Consider the following 20,139-nt stretch of genomic DNA (forward strand, 5'->3'; position numbering starts at 1 on the left):
TTCTGTTTTCAAAATAGCTTGGTCTGCTACTGGCATCAGTACTTGGTGCAACACTATATGAGACACACCTAGGCAACAAAACACACCTTTAGAACACTTCTTTTGTCTTATCTCTTGTTCTGCTCAGTGCTCACTGACCATAGCGAGTATTTTGCATTCTATTTGGTAATCGTAATGAAGGATTGACAATAACCAGTGGTAAAATCCCGTTACTTTCCTTTATGTTTGGTGTTTGTTTCTGCATTTCTTAGTATTCACTCTCAATTTGGACAGGGATTACAATTCATAGTTTTCATTTTTTTCCTTCTGAATCTCATAATCTTGAAATTTATGAATTTGTTCAACAGATGGAAGAAATCAAAGATTCCCCAGACTATAACTGGTTCAGAAGCACAGTTCCCCTGAAAAGAGTAAGTATGCAATGTGTTCCAAATGCTTATGCACATATGATTTAAAAACCCTTCTGAAGTGATTTTAGTGATTTTGTTTCCACATATATATTTGAAGGGCTGAAAATGTGCAAAGACTGAGAACAATTTAGTACTGATATGTTGAGCTGTAGCGTTAAACCCTCTTTCACCATTTCACTTTTCAATGTTCTTTTGGCTTGGCTAAAACCAAGCCCATGGTATGAGTCACCCCTCACCCACTATATAAGTACTGAGGGCCATCATTCCAGACAACCCGAGTTTGTTTTCAGCGCATTCAGCGGGTACGCCCACAGCGTCCAACAGCTGAGAGGAAAGCTCCATTTTTCACAATTTTGGAGCCTCATTTTATACACTTTGCTATTTTTTTTTTTTAATATTATTATTATTCATACATATTTGGCAGGCTTTTTAACAAAAAGTCTTCTCTCTGGTGTGTCAAATTTATAAGACATTTTATTTTAACTTTATGTAAATAAACTTGAGTTTAAATTTTTCAGGGGATGTTTCATGTTTTCTATTTCATTTCCCAGCTGTTCCTAATTCAAGGTGCCTTTCCATCAGTATAATTTTTTTTCCTACGATTTTATGCATAACATTGGTCAAAATGAGTCTGTGACATGGTCTAAGGTTGACATGTATGCAGTTTGTCGTTTGAATGCAAAAGCCTTTGAATACCAAAACCCCAAAAACTACAGGATTTGAAATCGCTGACAGTGTGATGTATTTTTGTGAATTATATTCATATATTCATATTGTACCTGACTACTTTTTGGCTGTTGCTCGCCCACTCAATTCAGCTGAAAAGCAACACGGCATTTCCGGGTTTAAGCGACCGAGTCTCAGCCGCTGCAGAGCCATACAAATACACTCCATAAAGTACACGTACACTATTTTGCCCAAAGTATTTGCTCACCTCCCTTGACACACACACGATTTTAAGTGATATCCCATTCTAAATACAAATGGTTTTATTATGATGTTGGTCTACCTTTTGCAGCTGGAACAGCTCCAACTCTTGTGGGAAGGCTTTTAACAAGGATTAGTCGTGAGTTTATGGGAATTTTTGTCCATTCTGCCAGAAACAAATTTTTGAGGCCCCTCCTCACCGAATTGTTTAAGCATATTGAAACACTCTTTAGTGGTGTACTATTGAGTCGGAAGTCATGGGTGAATGAACATCACATGGAGAGGGAATAGTGATTCTAACTCCCATCAAAACATATATCTCCGCAATTACATTCCATTAAAAAAAAAAGAACATTAAATTGAGGATGAAAAATGGAAAAGTTGTATGTCCTGATGACATACCTGTAGAGGTATGGAAGCATCTAGGAGAGGTGGCTTTGGAGTTTTTGACCACGTTGTTCAACAGCATTCTAGCAGGTGAGAAGATGCCTGAGGAATGGAGGAAAAGTGTGCTGGTGCCCATTTTTAAGAACAAGGGTGATGTGTAGAGCTGTGGGAACTACAGAGGAATAAAGTTGATGAGCCACGCAATGAAGTTTTGGGAAATAGTAGTGGAGGCTAGACTCAGGACAGAAGTGAGTATATGCGAGCAACAGTATGGTTTCATGCCTAGAAAGAATACCACAGATGCATTATTTGCCTTGAGGGTGTTGATGGAAAAGTACAGAGAAGGTCAGAAGAAGCTAGAATGTGTCATTGTAGATCTAGAGAAAGCCTATGACAGAGTACCCAGAGAGGAACTGTGGTACTTCATGCAGAAGTCTGGAGTGGCAGAAAAGTATGTTAGAGTAGTACAGGACCTGTATGAGCGAACGTGTTGAGTGAACGTGAACATCAGGGATGGATCATGAATTGAAACAGGAAGCACTTGAATAATATTGTGAAAAAAAACTGAATGATTCGGTGAATGAATTTTTTGAAGAAATCTTTTCAACAAACTGATTCTAATGATTCTTATGATTCTGTACACTCAAAAGAACTGCCGTGCCCATCACTAGCCACCACCGATTTGTCTCGGCAATATCTCTGCCAGTGACATTGGGATCTGACCAATCTCACAAGGAGAAATACACAGTGGTTTCAGAAATGTATGAAGACTGATTTTCAGTTTTATTCACTGGTCAGTGCTGTGCGACTTGGGATGGTTCAGATGGTTTGAGCTCCAGATGGTTGGTGCATTTCCCAACAATGCTGCGATGTCAACAGGAAGGAGAAGAAGTGATATTTTCGAGTGGAATAATGGGGAGTGATATAAAATAGAAGGTACCACTGATAACGCGCCACTCCATGTTGCAAAAAAGGGAGTTGTAGCTTTAGCGGCTATAGATCAAAAGGGAAGAAAAACACATGGTCTGGCCACCCCCCCCCAAAACACCCCTTGGAGGTAATTCTTGCATCCTCAAATGAGAGAGAGGCAGAAACTACCCATTTCCTGTGTTAACATAACTTGATTGGTGAATTTTTTTTTGGGTGGGGTGTCAAAATGCCTTTGGGGAGGTTAGGTGGGGGATTGACGGACCTTCCCAATTGGAAGCCAATGAGCCACTGGTCAGGGTGGGTGCAGTGGCGATTTGGTTGGAAGCTAATCGTCTATGGTGTGCAGAGGGGGTAGACTGAGTGTTGGACACTAATCATTGACGTGGTGGGCAAAAAAAAAATAATAAATAAATAAGTTTTTTGTTTTTTGGGGGGGCGGACCGCGGTCCAGTACCAAATGGTGGTTGGGGACCACTGGTTTAGCACATTCAAGCATAAAGTATCGGGAGGTAATTTTATTTCATTCATTCATGTTAAACCGGCACGGTGGGCGACTGTTAGCACATCTCACAGTTCTGGGGACCGGGGTTCAAATCCCGGCCCCGCCTGTGTGGAGTTTGCATGTTCTCCCCGTGCCTCGGTGGGTTTTCTCCGGGCACTCCGGTTTCCTCCCACATCCTAAAAATATGTGTGGTAGGTTGATTGAAGACTCGAAATTCCCCGTTGGTGTGAATGTGAGTGTGAATGGTTGTTTGTTTCTATGTGCCCTGCAATTGGCTGGCGACCGGTTCAGGGTGTACCCCGTCTCCCACCCGACGATAGCTGGGATCGGCTCCGGCAGCCCGCAACCCTAGTGAGGATAAGCGGTAGAGAAAATGCATGGATGGATGGATTCATTCATGTTAAACACATTTTCCCATTTTTCCTTTCTAGATTATTGTTGATGATGATGACAGCAAAGTGTGGTCCTTATATGATGCAGGCCCAAAGAGCATCAGGTGCCCCATCATCTTCCTTCCGCCCGTCAGTGGAACTGCAGAAGTGTTCTTCCAACAGATGTTGGCTTTGACAGGCTGGGGCTACAGAGTAATATCTGTGAGTTCAACAGAAATTGGTGCTGAATAGATTTGTAAAAGCACAGTGGTCACTCATACTGCAAGCACATGTTGGGAGTACCGTTTCTCTCTTTCACTCATCAGTGAGCACATATCAGTACTCTGCTTTAACTAGAATGATTAATGTAATGGTGGGTGTTTCCTTCTCTGTCATATACAGTTGAAACCAGATGTTTACATATGCTGAATTAGAAGACACACTTTTTTTCCCTCACTGTCTTGACATGAAATCAGACTAAACATTTCCTATTATAGGCAGATCTTCAGCTGGCATCACCAAGCATCCACCCTCCGGTCTTTTTGTCCAGATTGCGTTCATTATTCTCTGATGACCAAAGTTATTTCTATTTGCAAAATAAAATGAGAGTAATAAAATAATGATGAGAGAAGGAGAAGGCATTTTTTCATTACTTTGTTCAAAGTCAGAAGTTTACATACAGTAAGATTACTATGCCTTTAAACTATTTGGGAAACCCCAGATGATGTAATTTCTTTGGCTGCTTCTGATAGGTTTATTGAAAACATTTGAGTTCATTAGAGACACACCTGTGGATGTATTTGAACTAAGTACAACTGATTTACACTGCTTCTTTGTGTAACGTCATGGGAAAATCAAAAGAAATCAGCCAAAATCTCAGGAAGAGAATTTTGGACTGACAAGTCTGGTTCATCATTGGGTGCAATTTCCAGATGGCTGAAGGTGGAACGTTAATCTATTTAAACAATTATATGGAAGTATAAAACCCATGGGAATGTCCAGCCATCATACCACTCAGGAAGAAGACAGGTTCATTGTCCCAGATATTAATTTGGTTTGCTCTGAAATGTGCATATCAACCCAAGAACAAAAGGAAAAGACCTTGTGAAGATGCAGGCTGAAGTTGGTAAGTGTGTCATTATCCACAGTAAAACGAGTAGTGTACCAACATGGGTTGATAGGCCGCCCTGCCAGGAAGAAGACATTACTCCAAAACAATCATAAAAAAGCAAGATTACAAATACCCACATGGACAAAGACCTTAATTTTCTGAGACATGTCCTGTGGTCTGACCAAACTAAACTTAAACTGTTTGGGCATAATGAGCATCTGTATTTTTGGAGGACTTGATTGGTGAATTTGGTGGAAGCTTCCAAGCCTGAGAAGACCACCATCCTAACTTTGAAATACGGTGTGGCAGCAACATTTTGTTGGGTTGTTTCCTCAAGGAGGGACTGGTGCACTTCACAAAATAGATTGCATCATGAGTAAAGAACATTATGTGGAAATACTGAAGCAACATCTTAAGACATCAGCCAGGAAGTTCAAGCTTGGGTGCAAAAGGATCTTCCAAATGGACAAGGACCTGAAGCATACTTTTTTCAGGAGCAATGGGCCACAATTCTTGCCAATTATTGAGAGAAGCTTGTGGAAGGATATCCAAACTGTTTGACCAAAGTCATATAGTTTGAACGCAATGGTACAAAATACTAATGAACTGTATGAGAACTTCTGATTTTGAAGAATGTAATGAGAAATTGTCTCTAAAAAAATCCTTTTGTCATTATTCTGACATTTAGGAAATATAAATAATTTTGCTAATCCTACTTGACCTAAAACAGGAAAGGTTTAGTCAGTGGAAAAAGTCTTGTCTTATTATATTGGTGATGTGAAGTAAAAATGTTAATTATATTTGTATCACTGTGCCCTTGGTTGCCCAGTTCAGACTGCCTCTGTTCTGTGTGGTTTGTTCTCAAGATGCTACTTTAATTTTGTTTCTTACAGCTTCAGTATCCAGTGTACTGGGATCTCATGGAGTTCTGTGATGGATTTCGGAGGCTTCTTGATCACTTGCAGTTAGATAAAGTGAGCTATTGTTTTCTGATGTTTATTTGTTTCCTGTTAAACATTTCAGCCAGGATTTTTATATATTGGTATGAACTAGGGGTGCACAATTGATCACATTTTAATCGTGATCGCAATTTTGGCTGCTATGATTAATTGAGCCGCATCGTAGGCGTTTTGTTTTTTCTTCTCTTTTACAATGCGTCATATGAAGCACTTTCTCAACCTAGTCAGCTAGCTACCGGGGGGGACGAACGCTTCACTGAGCACTCTGCAGCGGTAGCTTCTCAGTCACTCTCGGTGAAATTTGAATTTGAATTTTGAAAGTAAATCATGCCTAGAGAGCAATTACAGCAAAGATTGGAGCGAGCGTCTCGGAAAGGGATGGACATCCATTTTCTGGACATATTTTCATTCAAGGCTGGAGACTTTAAACAAGAAGCCATATGTTAAGAGTGCAGCAGAGTTGTCTGCCCTGCAAGGTAGGGAACACATTCTGTTCAGCCATCTGAAAAAACAGCAGAAGCAAAACACTGAACATGGAACATATGATCCCCTCGCGCAATTATTTCGCTAAAGTGGCATTAAATACACTGTATGAACAATGACTGCAGTCAGGCCAGCCTGCTTTTGAAAAGTTTCACTTAAAATAGTCCTCACAACGATTGTTCATACTAAGCATTACAGTAACACGCCGGCAACGCACCCCGGTGCCAACTTAAAAAAATAAAAATAAATCTGAAGTGGCACTGATGTCCAATGTATTAGAATTGGTCATTGAGAACCGATTGGAACCGGGACTAATCGTTGAAAAATTTTGGTTCCCAGTTTCGATGCCTACAGTCCGCCGACCCCAAAAAAGAAAATGGCGAAAACCAACGGAGAAGAACACGCACGAAGACGTGCTTTGAGTCACACGGCGACGGCGCACAAAAATGTGTCTGACCAGTTGCCTCAGTGCAACACTTGGAGTAAGATTATATTTGTGCAAAGGAGGCTTTCACGATGTGTAGAAGTCTGACGTGCTCCTCCTGCTCCGAGCCTCAGCCTAAACCGCGCGGAACTTCAGTGAAGTCAAATTGGGTGAGTGAAACAATAAAATACGTCTATGCCAACATTGAGGCAGCTAACAAAGTAAACGGTTGGTTTCACTTTTGCACTGATGGTTAGCGTTTATTTTAGTCTTCAAACTAACGTAAGAGTGGATGACAGAAAAAAAAAACTTAGCATTGAGCTAAAACTTCACCAAAGGTCAAACTAGCAACTTTACATGAATGAATTGGGGCAGAATTCACGTAAACACTAACCGTGTGCCTAATCGGTGGGTAGGTAATGCCATCTCGGTTAACGTTCGTTTTCAAGATTCAGCAGTGTCATGTGAAGTTACTTTTCATGGCAAAATGCTGAGTTCCGATGCGTACCCTTCAAAATAAAAGGCTACAAGCTTAAAACAGGAAGTCAAGTTAAAACTTGCACATATAAACCATTTGACGTGATAAAACAGTCCCAAATAACAATTTTGACAATGCTATATTTAACTTTTCACTGAAAGATTAACTAATGAATATTAAGTCAATTGGGTTAGTTCCACACACATTGCCTTTTAGTTCATAGGTTTGATATTGATACTGGTTCTAAAGAACCCCGAGTCAAATGCTCATTTGCTGCGGGCTGCTAAGAAAATGGATGTTCATAATTCGGACACCCTTTATTTAAACCGTGCAACCTTTTTTTTGACCCAGCCCTCTAAAACGATCGGAATCAACAGTTGTTTGGAACCAGAATCGAACTGAGGAACCGTAATCGGGACTGGAATCCCTCAAATTCAAACAATGCCCAACCCTACTATTAATATATAACATTGATGTCCAATGTATTAACATATTTGGCTTTTATTTTGAAGTTGGCCGTCAAAGCACATTGGCGGTGTGTTACTGTAATGCATACTATTAACAATCATTGTAGCAGCTGCCTTGACTTCAACTGGAGGCTGGCCTGACCGAAGTGAAAAATGCTAGGTGTAAATAGAGAGGGAAATCACAACTTTCGACTTCTTTGCAGTTTGCGACCACTACTGGTCAGCTGAACTATGGAGCTTACCCGTTCTTGACAATTAACTATATTAACGGGAATTTTCAAATGAAAAGTCGCTGCTTGCAGCCAAATGTTATTGCGTTTTATGCATAAACTGTATTTGCTTCCATTAGACTGTAATTTGTGATTACACTCTGTAATGGTATATTTATTCAGTTAGCTCTTGGTAAATTAGAATTTCTTTTTTTTAAATTATCCATCATTTATTCTTATTTAAAGATTTATTTTGTAATGAAAACTTTTTACATATTGTTTGTTGAAAAGTAATGCAATAAACAAAAAAATGTTTTCTCTAACATGAGGAATAATCGTGCTTAATAATTGTGATTCAATATTGTTCAAAAAAATTTTGATTATTATTTTCGCCATAATCGTGCAGCCCTAATATAAAGATTTTCACATTTACAAATTATCTTTTTTTTTTTTTTTTCAAATTGGGCATGTTAGGAAAAATTTACTTTTTAATTGCATGTATGCAAAAGTTTGGGTCTCTATAGTGCCTATCCACCAATCAAGCAGGAAATTAAACTACCAAGTAAATTATCTGCCTATTTCCAAAAATACGTCGCTAAGTGAGTCATTCTGAATATACTAGAATTTTGATCAAGGAAAGTTGCAGATATGATTACAACAATAATTATTCATGCTAAGAGACAATGTGAATAATAAATGGTACTGTTAGAATGACTGAAAATGTGAGACTGTCCAATGATTGTGCAATGACTGCTGGAAAGGCGTCATGCATATTACATGCATATAGCATGTTTCGCTGTTTACTCAGTGGAACGATTAATTAGTGAATCTTGAAAGAAGGCTCAAGGTACTAAATTTGTCACTTATTAAGTGTAAATTGAAATGTATTCTCATTTAATCCACTTTTTATTGTCATGCATGGTGGTTGTCACAGCATGGTGGAAAGGATTATGGGGCTCAAACTTCAATCAAGATGCTCTCATGTCCCCCGAAAGTAATGAGGCATTGGCATGAATCTAATTGTTAATGCCCCGATTAAATTTGACAAAGTTCGCTCACTGTAAAACTTTAAAATTTTGTGAAGCGTAAAAAAAAAAGACGGTGTACGACTTGTTAGCACATTTGCCTCACAGTTCTGAGGACCGAGGTTCAAATCCCGGCCCCGCCTATGTGGAGTTTGCATGTTCTCCCCGTGTCTGCGTGGGTTTTCTCCGGCCACTCCGGTTTCCTCCCACATCTCAAAATGGTAGGTTGATTGGAGACTCTAAATTGAATGTGTGCGCAAATGGTTGTTTGTTGCGCGAATGGTTGTTTGTTTATATGTGCCCTGCGTTTGGCTGGCGACCGGTTCAGGGTGTACCCTGCCTCTCGCCCGAAGATAGCTGGGATAGGCTCCAGCACGCCCGTGACCCTTGTGAGGATAAAGTGGTACAGAAAATGGATGGATGGATGGATGGATGGATAAAGAGAAAGAATATCCTCGTATCTACTGTTTGTGTTTTTTTCCCCCCTTAGTGTCCACTTGGGTTTTTTTAGTCTTTCTAATGATAATCTTTTCTAATGTGTTTAAGGTTCATCTTTTTGGGGCATCCTTGGGTGGATTCCTGGCCCAGAAGTTTGCGGAGTTCACATGCAAATCCCCCAGAGTTCACTCTTTGATACTGTGTAATTCATTCAGTGATACCTCCATCTTTAACCAGTCATGGACGGCGAACAGGTTTTCTCTCAATATTTGTACTATTTGATACTGTAACATGTTATTAAGGGCGTACTCTCACTCGGCAATCCGTGCAATGTTTAAGCCCACTTGACATTTAAAGTCTGGTACATTTTGCTAATGTGAGTGCTCAAGATAGGTGCGCTTCCCATGCTCAGGCACATTTGGAAGAGGTAAGCCATGGCTGTCACGATTACTCATGCACATGTGCGTGCAACGTACTGTATATGATTTTAAGTGATATCCCATTCTAAAGCCATATGGTTTAATATGATGTTGGTCTACCCTTTGCAGCTGTAACTACTTCAACTCTTCTAAGAAGGCTTTCAACAACATTTAGGAGTGAGCTTATGGGAATTCTTGCCCATTCTTCCACGATCATATTTGTGAGGCCACACACTGATGTTGGATGAAAAGGCCCTCACTCACTGTCAACCCAAAAGTCCTCTATCGGGAGGACAGGACTCTGTGCAAGCCAATGAAGTTCATCCATATCAAATTCTCTCATTGATGTCTTTATGGACCTTGCTTTATGCACCGCTGCTCAGACGTGTTGGAAGATGAAGGGGTAATCCCCAAACTCTTTGACAATCTGTTTGAATAGCTCTTGGTATGCTGAAGCATTCAGAGTTCCTTTCACTGCAGCTCAGGGGCTAATATTTTTGACATTTCCAACTTTGTACGAACAGTTTGGAGATGGCGTCTTCTTGTTCCAACATGACTGTGCATCAGAATTTGATGTGGATGAACTTGACTGGCCTGCACAATCCTGACCTCAACCCGATAGAACACTTTTGGATGAATTACAGCGGAGACTGACAGCCAGGGCTTGTCATCCAACATCAGTGTGTGACCTCACAAATGCGCTTCTGGAAAAATCTTAATAAATTCCCATTAACACACTCCTAAACCTTGTGGAAAGCCGTTCCAGAAGACTTTATGATGTTATAATTGCAGAGGGTGGACCAATGTCATATTAAACCCTATGGATTAAGAATGGGATGTAATTTAAATACATAACTGAGTCAGGGCAGGTGAGCGAATACTTTTGGCAATATGGTGTATGTCCATGCTATTAGCAGAGTTAGGACTAGGGTTCATAACAAAGTTATTAAAACCTTTGCATATTAATGTGTTTGTAATAATGAGTGAAATGAAAATGAGACACAAATTAAGCAGGCAATCTTATGTATGCCCACCCTCACACACACACACACACACACACACACACGTGCCCAAAACCTCGTTCATTTAAATTTTGTCATTTAAAATGAATAAGTCGTGGGCCAGTGTCAAGCAAGGTACGTGGTGGCCACTGGTGCTTGTAGGCGACGGCGCTGTGGAAAACAGCGCATCCCTAACTGAAAGATGCAGTCAATTATGTTGTAGCACGCAGCCAATTATATTGAAGCGGGTCGCTTTTAACTGAAATGGAATTCAAAACAATGATCAAGATGGCTCTTTCTCTGTCTCTATCTCTTTCTCTCTCTCCGAGAGCGTGCAGGAGAAGTAGATTGTGATGGGGAAAAAAGTGGCTTTGAACCATTAAAAACATGGACTTGTGAAAATGTGACAAGATATAATTTTTAATCACACAAGCTTAAAAAACAAAACAAAAACAATTTGGTCGCAGTCTCGAGCCCTGGTTGCAAGGCAGTGGCGAACCGGACGGGATTTTCCGCTCTGCGGCCCATTGCCAGCCTGACAGCGGTTAGAAAAGCCGCCAAAGGTCCCGCACAACAGCATTAAGGGCCGTCAGCCTCACAGTTGCCTGCCACATGTCGCGGGGTGAGGAGGGGGAAAAAAATCATCCGGGTGACCAATGCACTTCGCTCTGCTCTGGCTGCTTATGTCGCACCCTTCGGCGGCCACATAAGCGTCTTGTCCCGCTTAAGGAGAAAAATTGTCCTGGCGGTGCAGCTTATGTGTTTTATGCCAGTTCAGAGTCCCGTGAAAACGTGTGCAATCTCTATCACAGGAAATTCTCCTCACCCCACTTCGGAGCCGTGAAAGAAGGCACTTATTTGATTGACAGCTGCAAGTTCCCAGGAGGCAGGGTTTTCAAAGCTTTCAGCGACACGCCCGCAGGGTCAGCAAGCTGAAAGAATGTCTCAATTCTTGACCATTTTTAAGCTTGATTTCACATACTTTGGGATTTTCTTTTTTTTTAAATCACAAATTCATTCATTGATTTTTAACTGTTAACAAGCCTCTTTTCTGACGTGTCAAATTTACAAGAAATTGTTTTTGTTCTGTTTGGTTCTACTTTAACTAAGAATGGTTTGCTGAAGTGTTCCTCAGTCCATGTGGCAATGTCATTTACACAATGTTGGTTTTTAATGCAGTGGCACCTATGGGATCGAAGGTCATGGGCGTTCAATGTTGGTTCTCGTCATGGCCGCTTATCTGCAGAGATTTCTCCAGTTTCTCTGAATGTTCTAATGATATTGTTTATATGTTATGATCGAGCAGTTGTTAAGTAAGTGATGAACCTTTCCCCATTCTTGCTTGTGAACAACTGAGCCTTTTGGGGATACTCCTTTTTATACCCAATGAATGAGTTAATTCACTGCCAGCCGTTCCCTGCACAGGGAACCCCAACTGCCAGGCATTTTCGAGCAATTTCACTCATTTTCAAGCCCTGCAGGATATTGTGTACTATGACTATGTAAACACCAAAACCACCAAAAGAAAGACCAGACTCTTCTGTCATCAGAATTTTTTTGTGTCTCTAGTTTATACCGTTGTTTAGTAATCAACAGTCAAATATAGGCTAGTGTCAGCCAAATCTCTTTCTGAAGGAAAAAGACTGAGAAACAGCCTTTTTGTGAAAGCAGACAGATCAACCAGAACAATGACTTTGACACCAATATTTTTTTTCTTTAGTGAAAATCTCAAACATCCTCGCATGGTCTAAGGCGCCATTCCTGTCGGTCGCAGGAATATTTTTCATGTACCGAAAGCTTTTTGTTTAGATTTTTTTTTCATTTTGTCTTCTCTCTTTTCTGCCATTATGCTTGCCTCCTCTCATTGTCTCCTCTTCCCCGCCTCCTCCTCCTCCTTCTTCCTCGTCTTCAATCTGTGGGAGGGACGTTCACCTCAAGGCATTGTTGCCCTCTACAGCTTGCCATTCTTCATTGCTGTTATCCAGAGGCTTGACGATCACACATAAACTGCACAAGACCCTCCCTCACCCATCCCCGTTAAAAAACGCCCTTGACGTCTTAAAACAGCATTGTCAGGGAATAGCTCGGTTCTGAATGACGTCTTTGGACGGCATTGACAGGGAATGAGTTAAGACACTCACTTAACACTTAATCTGTTCACATTTTGTATGTTCCAAACATTACCTCTGCTGTGTGGCTGGCAATCAGGGATTGCTTGAAAATATTGCTCAGCATAAAGATTTGTCTGTTCCACAATATGCTGGAGCAGGAAATATGTCAAAAACAGCTCCAGGAGGTCAGCAGCTGGGCTTCTGGGTCCTGGGGTGGCAGTGAATGGGATCTTGTGTGGTTTCCATTCCCCTTGGAACCACTACTCACTTTTGTTTGAAGTACGACCTGTGCAGTTCAGAAATATAACTATTACTGTAAAAATTCATTGTTGAAATTGCTTTAGTGGGATGTGAAGGGGGGGAAAAAAGCTTTCAATTACCTTTATTGTTTGCATTGCTAAATGGAACAGGAGTTGAACGTCTGCAGGGTGCATAACCTGTAAGTTTAAAAAATAATATAAAAATACAATTACCAAAGAATACGTTTTTATTTATGTGATCTGCAGGGGTAAAAAAAAAAATAAATAAATTACTTCATCCCAATCCCACGAGACGTTCGACTTGCTGGTGCAAGATGGACGAGCTCTAAATGGAAAAGTACAGGAAACAGATGTTACATTGTAATGTGAACTAATGGGACTAAATTGTGTTCATGTAACAAGGATTGAAGGGAGAATTGTTTGATCGCTAAATGTAGCTAATGCTAGCTGCTAACGCGTTACCATCATCCTTCTACAGATCTGGGGATGAAGCTCAGCTGCTTCTCGGAGATCCAGAAGGGGTCCACTCGTCTGATGAATCCGGATCCCATTTGCTTACTTCCTAATCGTCAGACGATGAGCTGGATATGATCTGAGAGCATTTTCGCCGATAGCTTTGCGACACAGAGCTCGGCTGCGGAGCGTCATACTTCGTTTCCCCGCATCATCTCTGGCGTCATTCATGATGGTCGCAGATGTGGTTTTTTGAGTTTTCTTTTTTTTCTCCATTGTCTCCACTCTTCACCACGCCTCTTCCTCTTCGTCCGTCTTTTTCCTCTCCTGTAATCTGAGGGACGTTCACCTCAAAACATTGTTGCCCTCTAGAGGGGGCCATTCCTCATTGCAGTTGTCCAGAGGCTTGACGATCACACATAAACTGCACAAGACCCTTCCCCACCCATCCCCGTTAAAAACGCCATTGACGTCTTCAGACGGCATTGGCAGGGAATAGATGAATTCTGAATGACGGCATTGGCAGGGAATGAGTTAATATCACTGCGACCAATCACCAAAGTTTATGTGGAAATTTCTACTTATGCCCACTTCAACCTCTGAAAATATCAGAATAATTGCCCCAATATTTTGAATTTTATGGATGTTAAACACTTTCCTCATTTCAAGCAACATAACAATGTCGGTCTGGATCCCAAACTTCCCCCCCACAGGTAGGTCAATCTCTACCAACTTACCATTTTTCATTCTCTTGAGTGCCTTCTAACTTCCCCCTCACTAATCATTGCTACTTCCTTGTTCACCACACTTGCCTCTTCTACCCTTCCTCCTCTCTCAATTTCCTCCTCAAAGTATTTTTTTCCATCTACCCAGCGAATTACTGGCACCGGTCAACACATTTCTATCTCTATCCTTAATCATCCTTTTTATTTTTTATTTTTTGTCCTGTTCGGCTGTTAGGTCAAGCGGAGGAGAGGATCTGTATCCCTTTTATGCCGGAACAGTTTTACTGTGTCACAGTGGAGTTTTTAAGATGCCGCTGTGGTTTCTTAGTACAACCCCAATTCCAATGCAGTTGGGATGTTGTGTTAAACAGAATACAATGATTTGCAAATCATGTTCCACCTGTATTTAATTGAATACACTACAAAGACAAGATATTTAATGTTCAAACTGATAAACTTTATTGTTTTTAGCAAATAATCATTAACTTAGAATTTTATGGCTGCAACACGTTCAAAAAAGCTGGGACAGGGTCATGTTTATCACTGTGTTACATCACCTTTTCTCAACATTCAATAAACGTTTGGGAACTGAGGACACTAATTGTTGAAGCTTTGTAGGTGGAATAATTTCCCATTCTTGCTTGATGTACAGCTTGAGCTGTTCAACAGTCCGGGGTCTCCGTTGTCGTATTTTACGCTTCATAATGCGCCACACATTTTCAATGGGAGACAGGTCCCTAAATTCCTTGCAATTATACGTCTGACGGATCGAAGGTCACGGGCATTCAATGTTGGTTTTCGGTCTTGCCGCTTACATGCAGTGATTTCTCCAGATTCTCTGAACCTTTTGATGATATTCTGGACTGTAGATGATGAAATCCCTAAATTCCTTGCAGTTGAGGAACATTGCCCTTAAACTGTTAGACTATTTTCTCATGCACTTGTTCACAAAGAGTTGAACCTCGCCTCATCTTTGCTTGTGAATGACTGAGCAATTCAGGGAAGCTTCTTTTATACCCAAACATGGCACCCCTCTGTTCCCAATTAGCCTGTTCACCCATGGGATGTTCCTAACTGTGTTTGATGAGCATTCCTCAACTTTCTCAGTCTTTTTTACCACCTGTCCCAGCTTTTTTGGAACGTGTTGCAGCCATAAAATTCTAAGATAATGATTATTTGCTAAAAACAATCAAGTTTATCAGTTTGAACATTAAATATCTTGTCTTTGTAGTGTATTCAATTAAATATAGGTTGAACATGATTTGCAAATCATTGTATTCTGCTTTTATTCATGTTTAACACAACCTCCCAACTTCATTGGAATTGTGGTTGTATTATAATTGATATTTATTGAGAATAAGAGTCGAACAGAACAAAGTTGTTTCTAGAGTGAGAGACGAAGACAAAAGACAAAACACAAATTGTAAAGATGAGAAAGTCAATCATTCCATATTTAGAACAATGAAACAGATATGAGTGTTGTCTAGAGCAGTAGTGCTACACCCTGTGAGGGAAGGACAGGACAAGGACAGGAGACGAAGCATGCAGGACAAGGGTCATGAACCTGGCTGTACAACTGAAGTGTGGTGGGAGTGACTATGTAATTATAAAAGTCTATTGGACGAGAGTGTGCATTAGGGGATACCCAAGCAATTTGCTTATTCATTAGTTATTTGTCGCAATAAGTGAGTGGCCCCACACCCAGCGAGTCCCAGGGCTGTGTCCCTGCAGACACATGCAAGTGAATTGACACTGTTTCGCATGCACAATGTGCAGGCATGGTAAAACATACGCTATCTTAAAACATACGGTAGCATGCATGCACGCTAAAACAATGTTTTTAAAAAGGCAGCGGCAGCAAAACTGAGTTTGTTTGTACTTTATTGAAGTATTTAACAATGTACGCACGTTATTTTTTGATCAATCCTCAGCCACAAATCCATCAAAGTCTTCATCTTCTGTTTCAGAAATGAAAAGCTGGGCAAGTTCTCCAACAAACACGGCGGGTTCCCTCTCGTCATTGTCTGTCTCGTTGCCGGGGCTGTTCAGCAATGATGCCGGCTTTCGCAAAAGCTCCGAGAACAGTTAAAGCAAATACCTTAGCCCAAGCATCCACAATTCATTCACATATGGTGGCGTAACTCGCCCGGCGTTGCTTCCCAGTCTTAGTAAAGCTGTGTTCGCCATCTGTCATCCATCGCTCTCACCCCGCTCGCAACTTCACTTTGAACGCCCTGTTTACACCGATGCCCAGCGGTTGGAGTTCCTTCGTCAAGCCTCCCGGAATGATGGCAAGCTCCAAGTTCATTTGCTGCACTTGGTTTTTCACAGCGGCTGTGAGATGGCCACGCATGCAGTCACAGATCAACAGGGACGGTGACGCGTGGGAAAAAAAATCTGGTCTCTTTACGGACACCTCACTCAGCCACTCTCTCATTTTCTCCTCGTCCATCCAGCCCTTTTTATTGGCCTTAACGATGACTTCGGCTGGAAACATTTCTTTAGGCAACATCTTCAGCTTAAAAATCACCATAGGTGGCAGTTTCTGTCCATTACCATGGCAACCAAGCACAACAGTAAAAGCCGACTTCTCGTGCCCCGTTGTGCGTATCGTTACCGTGGTGGTCCCCTTCTTCTCTACAGTGTGATTCACCGGGATGTCGAAAGTGAGCGGCACCTCGTCCATGTTGGTGACGTAGTTGGGCTGGATCTGTTTGTCAGCAATCTTTTTATTGCAGTAGGAGCGGAAGATGGCCAACTTTTTCTTGTAATCCGCCGGACGTTGCTGCACCACGGTGGTCCTTGCCCGGATGGATAGATGGCGCCATGTCATAAAACGAAAGCGCCAAGACGGACCTCCTTGAAAATGTTATTGCCCTCAGTCGAATGGTGTCTGTAGACACGCTTCTCCCGGCTGTTCTTTGCTCATTAATCCATTGCTCGAGTTGGTCTTCCAACTCGTGCCACCTCGCCTTGTTTCCGCGGAAACTCAGCTTCTTCTTCTTGACTTGGCGAAGCTCGTTTTCCTGCTTCCTCCACTTGCGAACCATGGATTTGTTGATCTTGAATTCTCTCGCGACTGCTCGTTTCCCATGTTCCTCCGCGCAACTGACAGCTTGCAGTTTAAACTATGCTTCGTAAGTGTGTCTCTTCGTAGGTGCTGTTTTCGGGGGTCCTTAGCCAAACCGATGTTGTTTTGCACAATGCACCCCTGGCACTATATACCTACTGGGGCGTGCCTTCGGCGTCCACCTTCACGCGCACCCTGCCCCCTTTACCTCCACATGCTGTCTTCAGTCACATCCGCCTTTGCTCTATATAAGCAGCGTGTCGGCAGGAAATGCTCCCAGTCAGTCAAGCGGAGCGCTCATCAAAGTCACACAGAAGGCGCGCCGCATTATAAGGCGCCCCGTCCATTTTGGAGAAAACTTAAGACTTTTAAGCGCGCCCTATGGTCGTGTAAATACGGTAATTGAGATCCTGTAAATTCTCAACTTTTCCACCAAGCCGTTAAGGTGGATGCGATTATTGGGTCCTTGAAGCATTTATGGCGTATAAGACGTGGACATAAATGGAAGTTTTGGGAGTTTGATGTTGTTACAGTCTATTTGTTCAAATTCTAGCCAAGAATGATGCGCTTCATTGTGGTGCATCCATTTGATGAGGTATTGTAATTGGTTAGCTAAATGATAGTGTTTAAAGTTGCGAGCATTTAGGCCTCTCTCCTGTTTACTTTTCTGAAGAGTGGATAGACTGATTTGATTTTTTCTTATTTCTTGAATAAAAAAATATTACAGCAGAATCTAAGGTTTGAAACCATTTAAATGTGGGTTTAAATTGAATCATTGAAATTAAATAATTTATTTGAGGTAAGGTTTTCATTTTTATTGTAGCTATTCTTCCCAGTAATGATATAGGCAAGTTATTCCAGCGTTTTAAATCAGATGAGATATTTTCCAAAAGTGGTGTGTAATTTAGATTGGTTAGCTCTGTGAGTTTTGATGAAATATTGATACTTAAATACTTCATGTTTCCTACAGGAATAGGGTAATCTGGGATTTGATCAGCAGTAGTCCATGAGTTTGCTGTTATTGGGATTATTGTTGATTTTGTCCAGTTGAGTAATCTGATATTTGTGAAAATGTTTTAATGAGATTGAAGACTGCCTGAAGAGAATACTATGGTTCCTGTAAGTAAAGAAGAATATCATCAGCATATAGATTGATTTTGTGTTCTTTCACTAGCGAGCAGATACCTCTAAAATTAGCATCCTGACGTATAGCGGCAGTAAGAGTTTCGATGAATATTGCAAATAGTATTGGTGAGAGTGGACATCCTTGTCTGGCTTCTCTTTGTAAAGTAAAACCTTGTGATGTAATCCTATTTGTGGTGACTGTCGCTTTCGGCGAGTTGTATAATGTTGCTAGCCAATGTAGAAATGAGTCTCCAAAGCCAAATTTGCGAAGGACTGCAAACAGGAAAGCCCAGTTAACTTTTGTGAAAGCTTTCTCTGCGTCAAGTGACATGATTTATATTTTTACGGTGTGACATGCTTATTAAATTTAACAAGACGTCTGACATTATTTGTGGAACTTTGGATGAACGCTCATAGTTGTTTAAGTTTTAAGACGGATGCCCTTCGTGACGCAACCCTCTGCATTTATCCGGGCTTGGGACTGGCCTACAATTTGCAATGGCTTGTGCCCCCCATAGGGCTGCATACTTTTATCAATGTCTACTATTCAATTTACACTAAGCAAAGTTTGTAACATTTGATTAATAAACTTTTAATAACATAAAAACCTGTCCTGAACAAGAGAAGCGGATGTCATTTTGAGATTAAGTGATGTCTCGGATGTTTGAGATTTTCAGTAAAGGGAGAAAAAAAAATTGTCATTGTCATTATTCTGGTTGATCTGTCTACTTTCACAAAAAGGCTGTTTTCTCAGCTTGTTTCCTTCAGAAACAGATTTGGCTGACACTAGCCTATATTTGACTGCTGATTACTAAAGAACGGTATAAGTTAGAGACAACCTTTTTTCTGATGAAAGAGAGTCTGATCTTTCTTTTGGTGGTTTTGGTGTTTACATAATAGTACATAATAATGCGCGATATTCTGTGAGGCTTGAAAATGAGTGAAATTGCTCGAAAATGCCTGGCATTCTGAGTGTTCGGGCTCAGCCCTGGGAGCAAGCACAGCACACACACACATAATGTACGTTATATACAAGGGTGCACATAGCAATTTTGGTCTGGTACCCAAATGAGCACCAGAGGTTGTTGCATGGTGCTCATTTTTTTTCATTGCCCAAGGACCTCACTGAATTAATTTATTACCATTTGTAGACATACATCCTATTCGTTACTTACTAACTGTATTTTCTGTACAAATAAAGGAATAAAGGCGGTACGCTGGACGACTGGTTAGCACATCTGCCTCACAGTTCTGAGGACCCGGGTTTAAATCTGGCCTCGCCTGTGTGGCGTTTGCATGTTCTCCCCGTGCCTGTGTGGGTTTTCTCCGGGTACTCGGGTTTCCTCACAAATCCCCCAAACATGCATGGTAGGTTAATTGAAGACTCTTAATTACCCATAGGTGTGAATGTGAGTGCGAATTGTTTTTTGTCTCTGTGTCCTGAGATTGGCTGGCGACCAATTCAGGGTGTACCCCGTCTCTCGCCCAGAATCAGCTGAGATAGGCGCCCACGACCTTCGTGAGGATAAGCGGAATGGAAAATGGATGGATGGATAAAGGACTAAACCTGTTTCTTTGTTTGATGGCCTTAGAACCATTTTATTTTTTTGCCTTCTAGGTCTTTTTGCATGTGCTTTACGTTTTACTGTATTTGTCTTACTCTGAGCCAGTTCACAGCTGGTAAACAGCATGAACATAAATACCTGTAGCAGTAGACATTCATTCAGTCACATTGTATATTCCTTCATACCTTGCATTCTGTATATACATGTAATTATAGATAGATACTTATTTTATAATCCCACGATTTCATGTTCTTGTTTCCAATTTATGGCAAAAGGGGTGAACAGTGGT

At 41.1% G+C, this 20,139-nt stretch overlaps 1 protein-coding gene across 1 annotated transcript in view; it reads left to right on the plus strand.

Moving 5' to 3' along the window:
• Positions 1 to 20,139, plus strand: part of spg21 (SPG21 abhydrolase domain containing, maspardin) — a 29,404-nt gene that overhangs the window by 4,625 nt on the left and 4,640 nt on the right. Inside the window, exons 2-5 of the mRNA XM_061670584.1 lie at positions 348 to 410; positions 3,588 to 3,749; positions 5,532 to 5,612; positions 9,230 to 9,375. Of these exons, the coding sequence (XP_061526568.1) occupies positions 348 to 410; positions 3,588 to 3,749; positions 5,532 to 5,612; positions 9,230 to 9,375 (452 nt within the window). The remainder of the gene's footprint in view (positions 1 to 347; positions 411 to 3,587; positions 3,750 to 5,531; positions 5,613 to 9,229; positions 9,376 to 20,139) is intronic.

This window comes from Phycodurus eques, chromosome 2 (assembly GCF_024500275.1).
Source record: "Phycodurus eques isolate BA_2022a chromosome 2, UOR_Pequ_1.1, whole genome shotgun sequence".
In the NCBI taxonomy this organism is placed as follows: Eukaryota; Metazoa; Chordata; class Actinopteri; order Syngnathiformes; family Syngnathidae; genus Phycodurus; species Phycodurus eques.